The 21,809-nt window shown below is 47.5% G+C and overlaps 1 protein-coding gene across 5 annotated transcripts in view; it reads right to left on the bottom strand.

Moving 5' to 3' along the window:
- The window catches only part of NISCH (nischarin), a 46,165-nt gene that overhangs the window by 22,114 nt on the left and 2,242 nt on the right, over positions 1-21,809 (bottom strand). For 4 of the 5 annotated variants that reach the window (XR_005067843.1, XM_037055755.1, XM_037055756.1 and 1 more), the window contains exons 2-13: positions 21,616-21,699; positions 20,507-20,689; positions 11,461-11,509; positions 10,281-10,444; positions 9,884-9,979; positions 9,190-9,285; positions 7,112-7,264; positions 6,333-6,401; positions 5,609-5,794; positions 5,310-5,438; positions 4,011-4,124; positions 3,584-3,695 (exon numbers count right to left, since the gene is read on the bottom strand). Coding sequence is in view for 4 of the 5 variants with exons in the window: in XM_037055755.1 (XP_036911650.1) it covers positions 3,584-3,695; positions 4,011-4,124; positions 5,310-5,438; positions 5,609-5,794; positions 6,333-6,401; positions 7,112-7,264; positions 9,190-9,285; positions 9,884-9,979; positions 10,281-10,444; positions 11,461-11,509; positions 20,507-20,689; positions 21,616-21,699 (1,435 nt within the window). In the remaining variant the exon portion in view is untranslated. Of the gene's footprint in view, positions 1-1,924; positions 3,007-3,583; positions 3,696-4,010; positions 4,125-5,309; positions 5,439-5,608; positions 5,795-6,332; positions 6,402-7,111; positions 7,265-9,189; positions 9,286-9,883; positions 9,980-10,280; positions 10,445-11,460; positions 11,510-20,506; positions 20,690-21,615; positions 21,700-21,809 lie in introns of those variants that run through there. The other variant, XM_037055758.1, reaches the window with a different exon arrangement.

Here is a 21,809-nt window from a genome sequence, read left to right as displayed (position 1 = left end):
TCACGAATAATCACAGAAGCCGCCTACAAGCTGGAATAAGTTTTGTCTCTCACTTTGGCAAAGTTTAGACTGACTGCATTGCCTGGACCTGGCCTAATTGGGTAGAGGCGGGCACTGGGGTGTGAGCTGGCCCACCTGTTGGGAGAGCAGTTTGGCAATATGTCCATCAGGAGCCTTAAATATGTTCATTCCTAGAGCCTCGTCCTAGCAAAATGACTAAATGCAGCCCCAGCCCAATCTGACGTCTCCATAGAGCTTCAGACACACAAGGGCACAGGGCCTCAAGGACAACCCACACCCAGTACCTGTGGCCTGCTTGCCACAGGACACATCCCACCAACCCTCCCCTGAACAGCACACATTGACATATGCACCCTGGAAACACAGGGTGTTTTAAACCCCTGATGAAGCCATTTTATGAGTATAGCATGTCTGGGCCCATTGTTTCACAGAAACCTGGAGGAGCCCAGGGCTCACCTCCACGGCCTGGCTTTATCATGTCACCCCAGGTCCAGTGAAATGACTCAGAACCCCCAGAGGTCAGACCCTAGTCCGGCTCAGCTGTTGCCTGGGAACAAGACAACCCATGTGGCCCAGGTCTTCTGCCCACGGGGTAGGCACGCCAACAGCCCAAGCCCAGACCCCATTCCCCAGCACAAGTGAAGCAGCAAGGACTCTGCACAGGCACGAAGGACAGTAAGCACACAGCGATGCATCAGCGCATTGTGCTCTCTGAGAAGCCTTCCCCCCCGCCCCCGCCCCGATCAGATCCTACCCATCCTTTGAGGACTCCCTCGCACACCACCTCCACTGCAAAGTCCTCTAGACACACCCCTTCCTCTACAAAATGCCCCAGATCATTCTGCCCTGTTCGCCATTGGGCATAGAGCTCACTCCCCAAGAGGCTTCAAGTTCCTCAGGGGCACTGCCTTGGTCATCTGGAAACCCCTAGTAAGGACGTGGGAGAGGGAGGCCCTTACTGACCATTCCTGATGAGCCAGGAACAGTGCCCAGTGCTTCCCCGGGGTGAGCTCATGCATGCCTCTACTATTTACCACGGTTCATCACATCTAAGATGCGTAGAAGTGGTGCCATCTTGGTCTTAGCAGGTGTCCACGGAAGGTTTTCACACGACTCCGTCACGAATACCAGCTGGCTGACAGCAACTGTGAGACACCACTGACTGAAAGACGCATCTCAACTTCAGGGAAGTCACAAGGCAGAAATGTGTGCATCTTAGAATTGATGAAGCAGGGTGTATACACTTTATAATTGAGAAAACGGCGCTTCAGGGAGGCTGCAAGTTGTTCGAGGGAACACGGCCAAGGAAGCTGGGATGTAAACTCAGCTGGCTGACCCCCAGGCGCCCCTAATCACTAGTCTACAGCCCCCATCAGCTCCACACCCTGCTTAGAGGGTCCGCCCTGGAATTTCACACATCAGCCCCTATCGGTCACAATCCTCCATGGTTCTGACAAGCTGGCTAACAACTCCTGAGATGACCACAGGCCTGGTGTTCACTGGACAGTTCCCTTTCAAGCAGACCCCTGACTGTCCAGTTTATTCACAAATACATGCACCTCTAGGGAATCAGGCTGGGGTCAAAGCTGCTCCTACATGGGAGAAATCCATGGCCATCCGGGCAAGACCTAGCAGCACAGGACTAAAAACAAGTATCTGTGGATTCCTCCATATTAGAGAGAAAGAAAAGCAACCTTTTCTTGCCATTACCCCACCCCCCCACCCCCCCGCCCTGTTTGGAGCTGAGGCAGTAAGGACAGGGATAGTCTTGCTGCCTCCTCCCTAGACTATAGTCAGTACAAAACAGAGCCACTCAAAGGATGGGGTAGGGGACACCAGGAAAAGTGCTTACACGGGGCCCAACCTTTGTTTCGCACAAAAAGGAAAGAGATGTGCACACAAATACATCCACTGCAGTTTTATTTATAAGAGGTGCAAATCTGTAGACAACATCTAAATGTCCAGCAGCTGGGAAAGAGGAACAGACTACAGTAAGCCACTCAGTGGTGTGTCCCCAGGAGTGGGGGGCAGTGAGGAAGTGAGGCTGAGGCCTGGGTCTGGCTGGTGCAGAGACTTCACCATCAAAGGGGCGGGGGGAGGGGGGGAGGCTGCCTGCAGCTGTAGCCCTCGGGGCAGATGCCTCACTACTCTGCCTGCGGTCTGTTCTTTACCAGCTTGTTCTCTGCTTGCTGGCTCACTCACACAATCAATTCCATGAAGGCTGACTGAGACCCAGCTGAGCCCTGGCCTAGAGGACCAGTTGCATCCCCTGCCCCCCAGAACTCTAGTTGAGTGGTTCCCCTGCAGTGCTTTGAGGCCTGAAGAGAACTTTGACCCCAGGGCAGGATATGGGGTCAGGGAAATGTCTTCAGTGGGATACAAACCTCCCACCCCCTTTATATAAAAAAATAAAATAAAAATTTCTCGGTCGAGTTGTTACAAAAGCAAACTGACAATCGCTCTGGCACCTAGCGTCACCGCCCCTTCTCAGGAGCACTCTCCCACACCTCTTGGCTGTGGCCTTGGTGCACAGCCCTGCCTTAGCCTGAGCGCTGTCCCTTCTTCCTACCCAGCCTTCCTCTCTGATGTGGGGGCTGCAGTGTTTTGCACCACAGCTTAATCTCCCTCTCATCCTCTGACGTTCGTCACATCCCCTGCTTCGCTAGCATAAATAACGCTGCAGTGAGCACTTGATCTCCCCTTCCCGTTATCTTATCCCACCAAGATAAAATCCCCACCAATGGGGTTACCAGGTCAAGGTGTGGGAACGTTTTTGTGGCTCTTGAAACATAGGGTCAAACTGTTTTCCCAAGACCTCACACCAAGTTCTGCATCTCCAGGAGCCCGGGTGGGCGGGCGGCGTTCCTTCCTGTGTGTCCCAAGCCTCGGCTCCACTTGGGACGGCACACCCTCCCCTCTTCTGTGGGGGCTGGGCCAGCAGACACTCTCATGGGACCTGCTTCACTCACTCATCTCCGAGGATGCCTGGGTTCAGAGGTGAAAGCCCTTTGAAAACTCTAAGACAGTGGGTGGGTGAAAGGGATTGGTCTTCCATGGGTCCTGGACAGACTGTCTGGGCGCCACAAACAGTGTTTTGGGGCTGAGCCACAGAGATGAGGGGATGACAAAAGCACGCTCCCTGCGCAGGGATCAGGGCAGCCAGCTCAGGAAAGTAACAAGGCCTGGCTTCCCGTTAATAAGGAGCCAATCCACCCACACTGCCTGCAGGGGAGTAGGGGCCTAATGAGCCAGCAGCCCTGAGCCTGTTCAGAGAGCAGCCTCAGGGCCCCATCCCATATCCTGTGGCATCCTAGAGAAACTGGATGTGGGTGTCAGAATAATGGCGAGGGAGGGCCTTCACTAAACAAACAGCTGAAATCAGGCCAGGCACCCCCACCATGTACCACCCAGAGAGGAGCTGGCTTGCAGGCCACACACACCTTCCCTGTGTCTGAACCCTGCTAGGAGCAGGTACCAGCATCTCCCCCCAACCCCAGCCTGGCCAGGGGGTCCAATAGGGCCTGTATGGCTCTGCTAGGCAGAAAGCTACATGTTTGATTACCTTGGTTGGAGAGGATGGGCTGGGGCAGGGAGGCGGAGGTGGGAGCCATGGTGGGAGGGGAGCTGCTGGGTCTGACGCAGGGGGCAGCAGAGAGCCGGCAATCCTCACCAACCTAAGAGGGGTACTCAAGTCAGCCCAGGAGAGAAGGATCGAGAAGAACAGAACTTGACAAGCCAAGGATGAGGAGAAACCCAGAGGTTCTCACAAACACTGGGGATGGTGAGTCAGTCTCACCTAGTCCTTACAATTCTGTGTGGCAGGCACTATCCCCACCACCACCTTACAGATGAGAACAGACAGGCGTGACTTGCCCAAGGTCATGCAGCCAGGGCTCAGTGGCTCTATGTACACCCACAGCCCAGGCCCACTGGAGCCAGCTGATTCCTTGTTGCCTCTTTACCACTCCTCCCAACTCTCAAAGACCTACCTTCTTCTCAGGGTGGCCCAGCTTGGACTTGACTTCCTTGGCTTTCCGAATTGCTTTTAGCACTTCCACGGTATCCAGCTCCTTCTCTGTGGTCACCGTGTTGTCCAGACAGACCTACAGTGTTGAGAAATAGCTATGAACCCAGGGGCTGGCCAGCATGGTGAGCAGACTGGCAGGAGCCCTGCCGGAGTGTGGGCCAGGCCCCATAAGGCTCAACCCACTGGGGGGTGAACTCCTCAGCCCCAAAAGAAGTGACCTGGGAGCTCCTCAGAGTGGCCAGGCAAGCTCCACACTGCCCACTCTGTTGCTGGGAATCCCTTTCCAAAAAAGTGAAGCAGAAAACAGGGCCCATTGAGGGGGCTGGGAATGGGGGAAATGGGGACTTGAACAACTCAACCAATTACGGCAGAACTCAGATCAGTGAAGAGCAATAGGAAAGGCCTTCTGGGTGGGGGAACTGGAGGACAAAGGCATGAGAAGTGGGCACCCCTAGCTGCAAATGTAGGAGGGGCTGTGAGCTGGCAGGCAGCATGGGACAGGCAGTGTGGTCAAATGAAGGAAGGTCCCAAGGGCCTGGAGCAAGGAGGGGAAAAGATGCCATCTTGTGAACATTGTCTTGGTGACACCTGGGGACAAAAAGAGATGGGGAGCAGGAAGGATGAGAGAAGAATGAAAACTTCCAGGTATCTTCTGGCCTGGGATTTGGGAGAATGGGGAAGAGGCCTGCTTGAGGCTGAGGAGACAGGTACAACTGGCTAAAGACCTGTCTGGTTGGCATGGTGGCAGCTGGCCAGACATGCTCAGCAGGCAGCAGATACTGGGCTGGGCTACAATGGCAAAGGTGGGTGCACCCTTTGGGTTCATAGTCAGATGTCATGCCCAGAAGTTGTCTAGGAAACACAATCATTTTAAATACTTTATTTCTGATCCTTGCCTACAATAATCAATGTTATTTTAACAAGCTGAAGGTATTCCCTCCACACTTAGTCTGTGCCTTCGGACTCTTGGGGAGCCGTCCTGGGCCGCAGCTCTGACAGAAGTGATGTGAGGGAAATCTGATGGGAAGCCATGGCGGCCTTGGGCCACTGGCAAGACAGGCTGCAGGGAGGGTGAGGGTGTTTTTTTTCCTGGGGAGGCAGCAGACTTCCCAGAACTGAAAGACATTTAGGGTGAGGAAGTTCCTCTGAGGCTGGCAAAGACTGGACATCACCCCTTGTTCTGCCTGTGAAGATGTGGATTCAGTTCAGACCATCTCTTTGACCAAGCTAACCCCCACCCCACCCTCACCCCGCAGCATACCTCAGATGCTCTCTCCCCGAACTGAGCCAGCACCTTGGTCCGGTAGTCGGGGATGATGCTCAGGGGGTTGTTCAGCAAAGCCACGTGCTCCAGACACGGCAGGCTGCCTATGCTCCTGACCTCTTCCATCTGCAAAGCATGAATTCCATTCCCCCTGTCGCTTCTTCTAACACTTCAGCAACGTGACAACACATTTGATGGCCTCTTTAAGATCAAAGAATGCTTACCATTCTTTAAAGTGATAAACACCAAGGCACAGCCATCCCACAACCCTGAGGTCCTCTTGGAACATGTCTCACCTGTTCGATTCTGTTGTTGCTGAGATCCAGGTTGACCAAGGAGTACAGCTTGTGCAGGCCACTCAGACTCTCCAGAAGGTTACCTGCCAGGTTCAGAGTCTTGACATTCCCTAGTTTAGTATGAACCCCTTCCAAGGACGACAGCTTGTTGTAGGACAGGTCAAGGTGCACGAGGTTGTACAGGTGCTGTGGCAGCATTGAGAACAGGGTAGAGTATTTCAGGTCAAGGCTCCACAGAAAGGGGACTGGCATTAATGATGTGATGGGCCTCCAACCTAAAATGGTCAGTTCCACAGGTCACACCCACGGCCTCTGTCCATTATTTGGGAGGGAACTCCCTCTTTCCACCTGCACTTGCCACAGCCCAGTGGCACCCTCTGCAGTGCAGCATAGCCAACTGGGTAGGTGCAAAGTTTGAACATGAGGCTTGCATCTTCACGATGGAGGTGCATCATCTTCATCTCGCTTGTTTTGTATTTATGCATCTTTTCTAATTCTGGGAAACTACATCAACAATCACTCAGAGTGTCTCTGGGACCCTAAAGGGACAGCAGCAGCCCCTGCTCCTACAAACCTCAGGGACACCAAGATACCTTTCAAGTGACTAGGAGAGAAAACTCCATCCAGGGTATGGCCCGACTCCCAAGACTGAGTCAGCCTTCTGAACTCTCAGGGACCTGTAAGAAGGCCGTGAGTGGTGACAGTCTCCGAAGACACTGATTACCTGCAGGTTGTCCACGACTAGCACTCCATTGTGACTCAGGTCCAGGAACTCAAGCTTTGGAATCAGTTTCTTGTGGAAAAACAAAAACAAAAACAAACCAACACTCGACATTATTCTAGGAGGCTGGACCCTGCACCTTCTAGAGAAGACCCTGGACCCTGCACCTTCTTCAGAGAAGACCCTGGAGCCCTATGCACCCCTGCACATGGTGGACAGATGCCCTGGGACTCTTCCTTCTGACCCTGGACTCCTGGGCTGGCCAACTCTGCAGGGCCACTGATGTGGCCCCTCCCAGCAGCATGTCCACAGGAACACAAAGGGACTCCAGTGATGAGCACACCCCCCCATTTTTACGGAGTACTTGGCTTATGAAGATGACAAATGGCAAGGTCCCGGAAAAGGAAGTCTGCCCACCTTTCTTCTCCCACCCTGCCCACCGAGAAGCAAATACAGGAATCACACTACTTCCCAAATGTCATCTGGATGTCATTCTTCCAGGAGCACATGTGAACCTGGGGAGTGATTTTTCCACTTCACTCCTTGAGAGTGAATTTCACTATTTATTGTGTTTTTATATCAAATTTACATACAATTAATAATGCATTGTTTGATTCTAAGCACTATCTCACTTATTTTAAATAATCCCATTATAAAATCAATTTTAAAATTGCAGGCAATGCACAGAGCCCAGATTTTCTGTGGTCCTTCCCGAAAAGCCAAGTTAAATGCCCAACCTCAGCTTTCAGAGAAGACCCTGGAGCCCCTTGCCGACAGCATACCACAGACTCGTCAATCTTGGAGATGCTGTTGTGGCTCAGGTCTAGAGTGGTCAGTGCTTGCCACGTGGGGATGATGGCAGTCACGGGGCCTTCCAGGGCTGTGCCTTCTGGCTCCCACTCATCAAATTCCGAGGCTTCAGGAACGAGGACTTCCTGCGTAGGAACATCTGTTGAGCACACTTGGGCCCTCATGCAACACTCACTGGGAACGCAATCATTGCAAAATTTCAGGAAGGGCTTAAGCATATTTAGCATGTGGAAGTGAACTTGCATTAAAGTTGGGCTTCGGCTCATATGTCTTTAAACGATTGTGAAATAACTGAAAAGCTTAGCAACATAATAGCTATTTGGTATATGTTCCAGTCCTGCTTCAGGAGCAAATGCTTTCTAAGCTCACAAGGGCCTTTTGCCACCTATATAGTGATGCCTTTTCTGGCTTAAATCTCAGAGGCTAAAGGTCAGAATTCATGGTATTTCCAGGCAACTGTGCTTTCCAAGCTGGTCCTCACTGTGCCCTTTCAACTGTTACTTCACAGGTCTCAAATCCCATAGTCCTGAGGCAGCAGCACCAAGCACAGGGATACCGCCGAAGGGAAGGGAGGCAGGTCTCCTCATTTTGACTTTCCACGTCCACAAGACTTCTCCTGATGGGTCATTTCTGTCCCCATGAGCCAGGCGGCAGAAAGTGCTTCAGAGGGGCAAGGTTGCCTGGCACCCTTGCTCTTGACACAAGCCTCTTTCTTTTAGCCAGTAAGCCTCAAATTTCACCAAGTCCAAATACTGATTAGACATCCTAAGCCAGCGATTTTTAATCAGTGTACCATAAGAATTTTTAAAATATGCAGTACCTATTTAGTCAGGGGCACTGAACTCTTTTCCCTTAGACTGTCATTAAAAAGAAAAAGTGACAACAGCCAGCACAACGGTAGTCGTCCAGTGTGAATTAGTCAAAATGATACCTTTTGGGAGGGCAAAAAATATTTTGTGGTGTCCTGCAGAATTTTAGTGATTTGTTTATGTGTGCCATGAAATGAAAAAGGTTGAAAATCAATGGTCTAAGTTATAAAAGAAGCCACTATGCTTTTCTGGAGAAGGTTTTTTTTTTTTTAGAAGATTTTATTTATTTTTAGAAAGAGGAGAAAGGAAGGAGAAAGAGAGGGAGAGGAACATCAGTGTGTGGCTGCCTCTCACACATCCCCAACCGAGAACCCAGCCTGCAACCCAGGCATGTGCCCTGACTGGGAATTGAACCGGTGACCCTGTGGTTCACAGGCAGGTGCTCAATCTGCTGAGCCACACCAGCCAGGACTGGAGAAGGGTTTTAACATTACTAAGATGCATCCCACAAGGTAAACAGAAAAGACACCTTATGGTCTCAATTTGAATATTTCTGTTGCCCACATACAAACAACAGAGCCTAACACAAATTCATCTGTTTCATTCAAGTTCACTAAGAACAAGACACAAACAAGTGCTGAGTCAGGGTTTTTTAAACTTAAAGAAATATTTATCTCAGTCTAGCTAATAAATGTCCTGCCACTTGCCACTGCTTGACAATTCATTCATCAAATACCAGTGACTTTTCTTCTGAGGGGAGGGACCCCACTTCCTTAACATATCTTGTTTAATGGCATGACTTTTGATGAAGATGTAGAGACTAAAGCATCCCAGGGGCTGCTAAAAGCTGGGGGGACTCACATGAGTGTGTGGCTTCCCAGGCCCAGGCAATATCCAGCTTCTGGTTTCTTTTTTTTAAAAAAATATTTCATTATTTATTTATCTTTAGAGGGGAAGGGAAGAAGAGAGGAAGAGAACCACCAATGTATGGTTGCTTCTTGTGCATCCCCTGCTGGAAACTGGCCCCTGCCGGGAACTGGCCTGCAACCCAGGCATGTGCCTTGACTGGGAATCGAACCGCGATCATCTGGTTTGTAGGCCCACGCTCAATCCACGAGCTACACCAGCCAGGAGCTTCTGGTTTCTGATAGTGGCAGAGCTCATACCCACCCTTGCTGGGGAGACCACAGCACAGGACCCTGCCCCACAGACAGTGTCCAGGCAAGAAACGGGGTGCTCACCTCCATTGAGGTTGCTGAGAAGCGGACACTCATTGTGGCTAAGGTGGGCTTTGATGCGACCAGTCCCCGGATGTGCTTGGCATCACAGTGGCTTATCTAGAACAAGGAACAGCCGTGTCTCAGGGCCGAACAAAAAGGCCATGCTTGAGAAACAGATGCTTTAGTACATTTTTTATTATCCATTATGGAGTCCCCTTTCATTTTTAAAATAACAAAATTGGCATCACAAACCCAAGAGTTCAATGGTGAGTAATGCACAGTATTTCCTGTTATGTGTGGGCATGCCAAGAGCAGAGAACTCTCAAAGCCCTCAGCCAGCCTGCCTTGAGAAAGACATCCAACTGGTTCTGCCCAACCCTTGGGATGACTTCTCACACTTCAACTTGAGCAAGGAGGAGACCCAGAAGAGGCCAGGCACTGGTGCTCCATCCTGTCCATGACAAATGCTGCCCAGACAGGGGCAGAGACCTGCAGACCACCCAAGAGCAGCAGTGGCCCCTCTTTCTCTGACTTCAGGTTGGCCTTACTTACCTAGATGCAATCTGCCACATAGTGACAAACACAAAAGTAACAACATCTTATAATCAAGCCCAGGCATCCAACATCAGAAACACTTCTAGTTGCATGGTCACGAGCAAGATGATGCTTGTGTAGGACTCAGCCTTGCTTGCACTCCAGGGACCCTGGGCCTTACCTCCACCTGACGAAGAGACTTGAATATTGACAGATCAAAAGGCAGCAACTGCTCCTGAATGTTGCTGGTCCCAAAATGTCCTTCTGTGCCAGAAACCTGCAGCCACAGATATGGCTTGATTCAGGGATGCTGTCACATGGCTCCACATCCATGTCACGGGGCAGCTCTACAGCAACTGCCAGCCAACAAAGCTCTGCCTGGCTGTAAGGCAGGATGGGCACGTACCCCATCAACAAAGCAGGCCAAAGCCAAGGTTTAGAGCAAAGGACATTGGGTCAAGACTGCCCCCTAGTGCTCACAGACAAGAACACCAAAGCTGGCCTTGCTTGCTGGGATGGCCCAGCCAGCCAGTGAACTGTTAGGTCCCATGCCCCAAAATGAGCTGCTGCAGCTTTACCTTAAGGTACTTAAGGCGACAGGTGAAGTCCAGGATGTGCCCAAGGTCAGTCTTGGCGTCCCCGCTGGCACACGTGGGCTTTCCTTGCTGCAGCTGTTCGGTGACTGCATAGAGCTGCAGGGGCCTGATGGCAAAGACCTCGCCGGCCCCCAGGAGCTGTTCTCCTGCAACAGCCATGCCCCACATGGAGGGTGAGTGTTCACCTCCAGCCCAGTCACAGTCAAGTGGCCAGGGCATCTGCCCACCTGGCTAAGATTTAACAGGTACTTGGCAAATACCTGCTATGTGCGCTGCGTTGCATCAGGACAAAACCACGATGCTGGGCACACAGGAACAGCCGCCCTCCTGAACTCACGGTGGGCTCAGGGCATACCCAGAACATGTGATTACGAAGGAGGGAAAGGCGATGGGAATGTGCAACTGGGGAGCCTCCCTGAAGTGAGTCTGTTAAAACCTGAAGTACTGAACAAAGATAAAGCTGATGCAAGGCAGCACTGTGGGCAACAGACCCATGATGCAACCTCCAAGATGCAATGTCTTAAGTTAGGTGGGGCCTAAGTTGCCAGCACACTGCAGGGCCTGAGAGCAGGCAGGGGCTCTGAGCCAGGAAGATTTGCATTAGGTCCTCAATCTGCTCCTTCCAGCCATGTGCCCTCAAGCAGATCACCAGGCTTCTCATCCTCAGTATCCTCACTGGCACCCCCTGGGTTGGGGGGTAGGCGGTAAGATGTTGAACACTCACAGAAAACACGTTACATGTTCGCTACTGTAACTATGCTCTCTGGCAGGGCTATGACCTACGCTCAGTTTCTGTTTGTCATCTGAACTCTTTCAGGTAAAGATAAACCAGATGCAAGAAGACATGATGCCATATATCTTTAAGAACTCTACCACAGGGCTTTGAACTAGATCCTGAGCTTGGGGTTAGCCCTCGAGATAGGAATCAGGGAGTCCTGTGTTGAAGGACCACAACTCCTCAGACCTGGCTGCCTGCAGGGCAGGTAGGCAGACAGGCTTAGCTGTGGACCAGATCTAGGGCCTTGGGCAACTGTAGGGAGGTAAGCCCCGGCATTCATTTGGCACAGACCAACTGATGAAGTTCTGTGCCACCCTGCACCCCTGGCTCCCTAATAGGGTGGGCAAGTTGCACCCAATATTGTGGGGACCTCTGACCACATACCTTTTTCGAAGAGCTCCTCAGCCAGAGCTGCAGTAATACCATTTATCTCCTGCAGAGAAAACAAAACCCAGTTAGGAAGTCCTCCTGTCCCCAGTCACTAGGACTAGCACACTCCCTATCTACCCCCTCTGCTATTGCAACACCAGCTCTCCATAAAGTTAGACAGAATAAAGGAGACAGTAAACCTGTAATGAATCAAGGTGCATAGAAAGGGAAATTAAATATTTCCAGTTATATGAACATTGAAAACATCTCCTCAAAAGCAGAACAGAAACCAGACTAACGCTGCAACTTTTAAGCTCACATGGGCGCTGGCTGACAGCACGAGACCCAGGAGGCTGGCAAAGCATGGCTATGAATCACGGAAGCCAGCAGCTCCCAAAACTGGCCCTGGGAGAGGCCGGAGAGGGCACCATGGGAAGAAAGTCCTGTTTCTTCTGGAAAAGGGGCTCCCATGACCTTTGTGAGATAAAAGACCTCCCAAAGCCCACCCTCCCTGACAGTGACCATTGCTACTTTCTTTCATGCTTCAAAGGCATCTTAGGAGAGTGAGCACTTGCTCTCTTCCTGTGTTCATTCCTTTAAGCCTTGCAACAGTGCCACGTGGCCCCAGGGTCACGAGAAAGAGGGAGGAAAAGAGCTCTCTTTCAAAACGTTATGATGGAAGATGCATGACAAGGACAAGTCTTCAGTCAAGTTCTGAGGTCCTAATTCATGATGGGCAATGGCCCAAGTACTCTCGATGTGGTGGCTCACTCAATCCTATCAATGCCCTTTATGAGAAGACATCATTTGGGAACCTGTTTTTCAGATGAGTAAACTGAGCTGAGAAGTGTTGTAACTCTCCAGTTCTATGTAGCTAGAAACTAGCAAAGCCACATACCCAAGAACTTGGTCATGAAGCCTCTCAGCACACAACCAACAGCTGCAGCACTTTAGTGGCATAACCATGGGGTTGGCAGGGCCCCTGGGTCCTCAGCCCCACATCCCACAGGTAAGAATTTTAACTGACAGATGGCAGCCAACAGGACTTTTTATAAACAGGTCCAGATGGGGGTTGCACAATTGCCTTCCTAACTCTCTGCCACCAGGATATATGCAAGTCACGTGTTTACAAGACTCAAAAAGCACCAGGTTACAGGAGACAGGGTGTCCCTTTCCTGTTTTTTTCTTCTCTTTGGCTTGTTTGCCTCTTTCTTACCTCGTATACATGTGCTGCAAGTATCTCGCCTTGTCTGTGTATGACTTTTCCCTTTGCTCATGGTGGTTGTTCACTTCTGTGTTGTTTAATCTGTGATTTTTTTCTTTGTGAATTCTGGGTCCTCTTCCCCCACCCAATATACAAATATTTTTCTAATGTTTTCTTTTAGTACTTTATGGCATCTTCTAAAAATGTGTTTATTTTTTTAATCTGCATGAAATTCAGTTTCTATATAACACGAGAATAACTTTGAAATCCACTCATCCTCCCCAACAAATAGACAAAAAGCCAAAGAAAAGAATGAGAAAACACAGCCCCAGAATCAGAGGGCTCACAGTCTGGAAAGATGCAGGGTCAAATGTGGAAGAGCCATCAGAAGGCCGGGGGCAGGCTGCAAGCAGGAGTGCCCCAGCTAGAGAGGGGAAAGGCTGTCAGTTCACATTGGAGTTCAACTTCAGTTTCTTGCAACAACTTAAACTCAATTACATCTTTACATTTTCCTTGGCTGCTGTGAAGAACAGAAGATTAGGAAGAGCTTGAATCCAAAGGCTCCTTTCTCTTCCAACAGTTGAGAACCAAGCCCTGTCTCCATATCTGCACCTGCCCACTCCCCCTGCAGCCTGGAGAGCTTTGAGTCTTGAACAGCTCCAAGCCCCCCCACTGTTATCATTCTGGGGCTCCTAGGTGGTCTCCCAGGGCCAAAGGACTCCCTGTCCCACACGCCTATCCAACCTGTGCTGAAGGGACTGAAAGTGCTTCAGGGTGCCACAAATGTCTGAATTGAAATGTATTTTTAAAAGACATTCTTTCTACCTCAATAAAAATTTTATTTAAAAATATTATTAGCTGTGTTTAAAAACTATAACACCCCACCCCCTGCCAAATGTATCATAGACCAATTTGATCAGGTTCCTGCTAAGACCACGTGTTCTTGTGCAGCCTCAGGCAGCAGTGTGAGCTGCACGCAAACATGCCATGGACTAGAGGGGCTGTGGCTCTACAGCTACCATGCTGATGAGCATGTCTGTGCACACAGGATCCCCATAACCAGCTGCACCCTACTGCACACACGCCTGGACTCAATGCATAGCCCCAGGCTGGCCTGATGCCTCTACTTGGCACACGCTTGAGCCGTGCACTCAATGGGGCAAAACAAAGGGCTCAGTTACACACCACTGTGTGGTTCTCTCTCTCTCTCTCTCTCTCTCTCACACACACACACACACACACACACACACACCGTACCCCTGTCTACGATGAGGCATTCTAGCAGAAATGAGGTAGTAAAAATTCCCCATTGAGGGATTCAAGCCTAAACTGACTGAAGAGGGCTCCAAGACTAAGTAGCAAAGAAATGTTACCATTTACAGCCTTAGTACTTTACAAGTGAAACAAATGATGGATGAGAATGCTAAGGGCTGATGCAAACATGGTACTTCCATCATAGCTCCTGATTTCAATTTTCAAAAAGTGTTTTTGTTCTAGCCAACTGGCTTTAAAATAAGAAAACAATATAGGTGCCACCACTGAAAGGAATGGAGGCCCTTTTCTTACTAGGACAGGCTGTACTGGCTGGCACCTGGTGCGCCCTGCCATAGGTCACCAGTCTTTCAGGTCCTCTACCTTCACTGTGCCATCTTCTAAAATTCTCAAGAGCCAAGGTCATTACTCTCCAGCTTACAAAAGAAGAACTGGGACACAGAGAGGTTAGATGCCTGACTTGGAAGCAGCTGGATTGAGAGAGAAACTTCGCTCTGCCTGCCTCTCAAGTCCACAGTTAGAAAGTCTCCCCCAAAATGGAGTGCTGGAATTCTCCCTGGGATTCTGCTTTACTGAATTTGAAAACCTCTGCTCTACAGGGTTCTGGGATGAGGCTGTCACCGAAGGTCCAGGAGTATGGGGACACAGCTATCTGAAGAGAAAGCACAGCAACAGGCCCAGTGCCCTCTCACTGCAACCCAGGACTGCACCAGACCCCAGATTCTCCACCTCAGTCAGAATTGGCTGGGAAAGCAGAAGTGATTTCTTTCCTTGCCATTAAAATCTATACTGCAAAAGACTGAAGTTGGACTCCTACCCCACGCCATGTACTACTCACAAGGGATCAAAGACCAAAATGGGGAAGCTAAAACAATACAATTCGTAGAAGTATAGTTGTATACCTTTGTAACCTTGGATTAAGTAAGGTATGATTACCAACAGAAAAAAAAAGATAAAATGAACTTTACCAAAATCTAAAACTTTTGTTTCAAAGGACCCTATCAAGAAAATGAAAAGATAATCCACATAATAGGAGAAAATATTTGTGTATCACATTTCTGGTAAGGGTCTACTATCCAAAATATATAAAGAATTACAGCTTGACCTGGTAGTGTGAATCAGTGGGTAGAGTGTCATTCTGCAAAGAGAAAAGCTGCCGGTTCCATTCCCAGTCAGGGCACATGCCTGGGTTGTGTATTTATTCCCTAGCTGGGGGCATGTGAGAGGCAATGAATCAATGTTTCTCTCACAGATCAATGTTTCTTTCCCTCTCTTTCTTCCTCCCTTCACCTCTCTATAAAAATAAATCAACAAAATATTTTTTAAAAAGAATTACAACTCAACAACAAAAAAGACAGATAACCTAACTTTTAGAAGTTAGGGATAACCTAACTTTGAGAAGTGCAGAGGATTTGAATACATTTTTGCAAAGATATGTTAATGACCAATAAATACACAAAGGCTCAACATCATCAGTCATTAGGCAAGCACAAATCAAAACCATAATGAGATAATACTTCATACCCACTAGGATGGCTGTCAAAAAAAATGAACAGTAACAGGGTTGGCAGAGATGTGGAGTGATTCAGAATGTATATATTGCTGGTGATAATGTAAAATGATGCAGCTGCTATGAAAAAAATTGGTAGTTTCTCAAAAAGTTAAAGTTGCCACATGGGTCAGTAATTCTATTTTCAACAGAAACAAAAACATGTCTGCACAAAAACTTCTATATGGTCATAGCAACATTATTCATAATAGCCCCTAAGTGAAAATAATCCACTTACCAACTGATGAATGGATAAACAAAATGTGATATATCCAAACAACAGACTGTTCAGTCTAAAAAGGACTGAAGTACTGATTTATGCTACAATATGAAAAGACCTTGAAAATATCATGCTAAGTGAAAGAAGCCAGTCACAAAGGCCAGCCATATACTGTATGATTCCACTGATCTGAAACCATGGAGACAGAAAGTAGGTTAGTGATTGCTAGGAACAGGGCAGGATGGAAAAATGATTGCTAATGGTACAAGGTTCCTTTCTGGGGGGATGACTGTTCTGGAATTAATGGTGATAGATGAACAACTTGTGAATATACTAAAAACCGGGGGACTGCACACTTTAAAAGAGTGAACTTTTTTTGGTATGTGAATTATATCTCAATTAAAAAAAGAAACAACCCACACCTCAGCCAAGTAAGAGTTCCCTGGGTCTACCCTGTCCGATGTCAGCCCCATGAGAGGTAGAGCATGTTGGGAACAATTTCAGAGAGGAGTCAGATGGGACAGAGGTTAAGAGAAACATGAGAAATTCTGAGGCATCTGGACAGACTACCTCCTCAAAGACCCAGGTCATAAGCAATAAATCATACATTCAAAGGGCTGCTTACCAAGTTTTATCCTTAAATAGGTAATCAAAGCTTCAAAAAGTGCAGTATTTCTTTTTAAAGTATATTTTATTGACTATGCTATTATTGTTCCAATTTTTCCCTTTGTCCTCTTCCACCTGATTCCCCCCTTCCCTCCTGCAATCCCTGCCCCCCCCCCCAGGTTCATGTCCATGGGTTGTGCATGTAAGTTTTTTGGCTTCTACATTGTCTATACTGTCCTTAACATGCCTCTATTTTGTACCTACCAATTATGTTTCTAAATGCCTATACCTTTCACCTCATTCTCCCCCTTCCCTCTCCCAGCTGATAATCTTCCAAGTGATCTTCATATTTATGATTCTATTTCTATTCTAGTTGTTTGCTTAGTCTGTTTTTTAGATTCAGTTGTTGATAGTTGTTTGCCATTTTAACATTCACAGCTTTGATCTTTTTCCTAAATAAGTTGCTTTAACATTTCAATAAAAGGGCTTAGTGACAATGAACTCCTGTAACTTTACCTTGTCTGGGAAGCACCTCATCTGCCCTTCCATTCTAAATGACAGCTTTGCTGGGTAGAGTCATCTAGGTTGTAGGTCCTTGCTTTTCATCACTTTGAATACTTCTTGCCATTCCCTTCTTGCCTGCAGTTTCCTTTAAGAAATCAACTGACAGTCTTATGGGAATTCCTTTGTAGATAACTCTCTGCCTTTCTCTAGCTGCTTTCAAGATTCTTTTATCTTTAATCTTTGGCATTTTCCTTATGTGTCTTGGTGTGTTCCTCTTTGGGTCCAACTGTTTGGGACTCTTTGAGCTTCCTGGATTTGTCTATTTCTTTTGTCATACTGGGGAAGTTTTCTTTCATTATGTTTTCAAATTAAGTTTTTGATTTCTTGTTCTTCTTCTTCTCCTTCTGGCATCCCTATGATTCAGATGTTGGACCTTTTGGAAATGCCCGAGTCTTCTTAAACTCTCCTGTTTTTTAAAAATTCTTGTTTCTTCATTTTGTTCTGATTGAATGTTTATTTCTTTCTTATGTTCCACATTACTGATTTGAATCCCGGCTTCCTTCCCTTCACTGTTGGTTTCCTGTAAATTTTTTTTTATTTCCCTTAGTAGAGCCTTCATTTCTTCCCTTATGCTTATGCCGTATTTAATGAGATCTTTGAGCATCCTGATTACCAATATTTTGAACTTGTGTCTGATAGGTTGGCTGTCTCCAAATCTCTTAGTTCTTTTTCTGGGGTTCTGCTCTATTCCTTCATTTGGGCCATATTTCTTTGTCTCATGATTTTGGCATCCTTTGAATCTGTGTACTAGGTAGAGTCACTTAGATTACGTTTTAGTGCACCTGTTAAGTTGTATGGGGCAGAGCCTTGGGTATTTGCCAGAGCAGGGCAACCATGGCTCCTTATGTGTGTGGGAAGAGTCAAAGAGGGGACAATGCAGCTGCTGACCGACTTCTGGGGGCTTGCCTGGCTCTTGCCCTGTTTCTAGTCACTTCACCCACTTCCCATGTGTGACTGGCATCCCTTCAACTGCTGTCCTGGTTGTAATCCCGCAGGTGGTTGGGTTTACATACACTCTGGACTCACCTGAGAAATCAGCAATTTCCTCTACCACCCCAACCCCCACTGGGTTTATAGCTGGAAGTTATGAGGCTTTCTTTTCCCAGTGCTGGATCCCTGGGCTGAGTGGTCTGGCCTGGGGCAGGGCTTGCTCGTTCACAAGGTGTTTCCCTGATTTTTATCCACCGCACATGAATGTGGGGCTGCCTGTTCCACTGGCCACCTCTCCTGCCCTGGCTTGCAGGGTGGAGAGGACCCAAGTCCTCTCCACCCTGACTCCATGTTTCCACCCCTCCTCCCTGTCTGGATGAATATAGCTTATTTAAATTCCTGGTTGTCAGGCTTTCATACAATTCTAGACGTGTTTCTGGGTGATTTTCTGGCAGTTGTTGGTATTTTCCGTTTTTAAGTTAGTTATGTTCCTTCGTATGGTTGTACCCATAAAGTATAGTATTTCCTAGAATACTAACCTGTAGAGTTTATCTGTAAGACTTTTGCATTTTTTCTCACATAAGGAAAGGAAATGTAAAAAATATCCACACCGGGAAACTGCTGCTAATCACACACATTGCTGGTACATGCTAAGTAAAATCCAAATCATATATACATGTCCCATCTGTAACTGCCATCCTTTCCCCCACATGACCCCTTCAAGCTTAGTGGCCAACACTAATGCTATTACCAAATGTCCAGGCTCAATCTAGCGTTCCAAGAAAGGTTCAGCTGTCTTATTCTGAAAATACTTCAAGAAAAGTTGTATTTTAAACATGTTTGGACCTTCAAAAACACAACCCCATAAGTCCCTTCCTAAAAAGTGAGCCTGAAAAAAGGAGTGGATTCTTTCCTATCTTTATCACATAAAGAGAAAATAATTAAATGTAAATAATTAAAAAAAATCTATCACCCTGCCCTGGCCAGTGTAGCTCAGCTGGTTGGGATCTTGGCAGGTACACTGAAAGGTCATGGGTTCCATTCCCAGTCAGGGCACAGGCCTGGGTTGCAGGTTCAGTCCTGGGTCAGGGTGCATGTGAGAGGCAACCAATCAGTGTTTCTCTCTCTTTCTCTCTCCCTCCCTTCCCCTCTCTCTAAAATCAATAAGCATGTCCTCAGATGAGGATGAAAAATAATCATAATAATTAAAAAATCTATCACCAAAAGATAACTACTACTACTATTTTGGTGTATAACCTAGAATTTTCCTACACAAATATAAAATCTTTGTTAATACAATGGGACCATACTCTATATCAGGGGTGTCCAACCTGCAGCCCACGGGCCACATGTAGCTCAGGATGGCTGTGAATGTGGTCCAACGCAAAACTGTACATTTTTTAAAAATATTTTAGAGAGAGGGGATAGGAAGGAGAAAGAGTGGGAGAGAAACATCAATGTGTGGTTGCCTCTCATGTGTCCCCTACTGGGGACCTGACCTGCAACCCAGGTATGTGCCCTGATTGGGAATTGAACCAGTGACCCTTTGGTTCACAGGCTGACACTCAATCCACTGAGCTACACCAGCCAGGGCTTAAAACATTCTTTTGTGTGTGTGTGAATACATGTTGCAATGTATTTAATGCATAGCCTAAGACAACTCTTCTTCCAGTATGGCCCCAAAATGCCAAAAGGTTGGACACTCCTGCTCTACATATTGTTTTATAGGTTGCTCTTCTTATATAGCAATACATTTATTTTCCTACGTCAACAAATTCATTGCCACACCATCATTTTTCTAGCAGAATATCCAAAGATCTGGTTGTGCTTCTTTCTTTCTTTCTTTTTTTAATCACATTATGTTGGACTTTTGTTTTTCAGTATCTTGCTACAATCCTGGAATGACTACCTAAATCCTTTCTACAGTTTCCTAACTTTTTCCCTAAGAATAAATTCTAAGAAGTGAAAGTGTGTCCTGGCGGGGTAGTTCAGTTGGTTAGAACACTGTCCTGATACGTCGACAATGCAGTTCAATCCCCAGTCATGGTACATACAAGAATCAACCAATGATGCAGAGATAAGTGGAGCAACAGATTGGTGCCCCCCAATTCCTCTCTCTCTAAAATCAATAAACAGAAGTGGAATGGTTGTTTTTAATGTTTTGGTTTCACACTGCCAAACTTCCCTCCTTGCAGCCTGCCAGCTCACCCTGTCACCAGCAGCTTCTGACAGCTGCTCCTCTATCCAGAAACGAGTGCAGAGCTGCTCCACTACATCCACCCTCACTCACACCCCGCATCCCGACAATGCCCCAAGATGGCAATTCTGCCAATACAGACTAATTCCTGAGTCTTGAGCTGTGAACCAACAACTCAACACTAGTCCGTGTCAGGTGTTAGCTGTTTCTAATTTATCCCCATCCATGTGGATGGAAACCTAGCTTAAACACCCATAGACCATTTTTGCTAACCAAAATGCCTTATGGTGGAAGAAAGCCTCTCTGTAGTTATAGTCCCTCTAATGTAAGGCAAATCTGTTAATAAACATGCTACTGCCCGTACCCCATCCCCACCAGCATGATGTTCCTCCATCTTCCAACCTCAGGATCAAACTCCAGCCCACCTTCCCTCCAAGATAAGGTCTATACTGATTTGCTACCTTGAGCTTGGGTGGTTGTGAGATTGCAGTCAAAAGAGAAGACCCGAGAGGAACTTACATAGAACTGAAAAAGCAAGAAGTGGGCCAGCACTCTGGGGGCCACACCAGGGAAGGTGGCCAGGAGTGTCTGGAGGTAGACCTCCAAATCCTTCTCCCTCTTTTCCACCAAGCTTCTTGAGTTTTTCCCAATTATCTTTTTGGGTGGAAGCAGATTTTTATCAATCTTCTTCTCTGCAACAAGCTGTAAGAAAACATAAGCAAGTTAACCACAGACTAAGAGGCTCTAGACTGTGCCAGACCAAGGCAAGCAGCCTGATGCCCGACATGACTTCCTCAGCTGCTTGTGGCAGCTGTACCAGGATTAATGATCAAACTGGTGCATCTGGGCTTGGCCTTATCAAGTTCAGTCAGTATTAGAAATACCAACACAATTTCCATCTGGAAGCTCCATCTGGAGACATTTAGAAAAGGAGACCTCTAGCTGTCTAAAAATCATCATTTTCTCCACACAAGAAGAAAAACCACTCAGGGCGGTGACCTGTCTTTAAAACACTCAGGCTGCAAATGACCCAGAAAAAGGCATCTCTTTCTAAAAGCAAAGAAAAAAATGGAATCACAGCCAGTTTTAAAGTACAGGCTATGGAATAGCTATAGGCAGGCTGACCAAGTTCAAATCTGTTCCCTCCTCAAGAAACTGTCCCAGCATCTCACATCCAAGCCAGAACTGGCGATCTTAAAACTGAAGTCCAGCCCTGGCTGGTTCGGCTCAGTAAACTGAGTGCCAGCCTGCAAACCAGAGGGTCACTGGTTTGATTCCCAGTCAGGGCGCATGCCTGGGTTACAGGACAGGCCCCCATTTGGGGCTGTGCAAGAGGCAACCTATTGAAGTATCTCTCATACATCAATATTTCTCTTCCTCTTTTTAAAACAAAATAAAAAACAAACAAAAAACTGAAGTTCAAATATGTTCCTTGTGCATTATCTCATGCTAGGGCTAAACACCCAGGAGCCACCAGGTTTTTTTGGCCACTTAAATTAACAAACTAGTTTATTAAAGAACACTATAGGTATGGAGTCTGTTTTATTCTGAAACTAATACATGGCACAATGAGAACTTGGCCTAAAAGCCCCCAAGCCCTGAGACACAGGCCCCCCAGCTCTCATTACCTTTTCATGCAGGTCATGGAAGTCGCTGTAGCGGTGCTTGACTGTCCATTCATGGTTGCCATCAGTGACCTGGACGATATAAACCTAAAAGGGAAAATAGTCAGTCCTTGCCTAGTCAGTAATAAGAGCCCCACCCCAACCTTAGCAACAGCTGTAGGACGCCCAGACCATCTCAACCCTAGGCCAAAGTTAGG

This window comes from Sturnira hondurensis, unplaced genomic scaffold (genome assembly GCF_014824575.4).
Source record: "Sturnira hondurensis isolate 20B ecotype Veracruz unplaced genomic scaffold, ASM1482457v3 Scaffold0008723, whole genome shotgun sequence".
Classification (NCBI taxonomy): Eukaryota; Metazoa; Chordata; class Mammalia; order Chiroptera; family Phyllostomidae; genus Sturnira; species Sturnira hondurensis.
The sequence above is the reverse complement of the archived record's forward strand: the minus strand, read 5'-3'. Positions and strand labels throughout refer to the sequence as shown.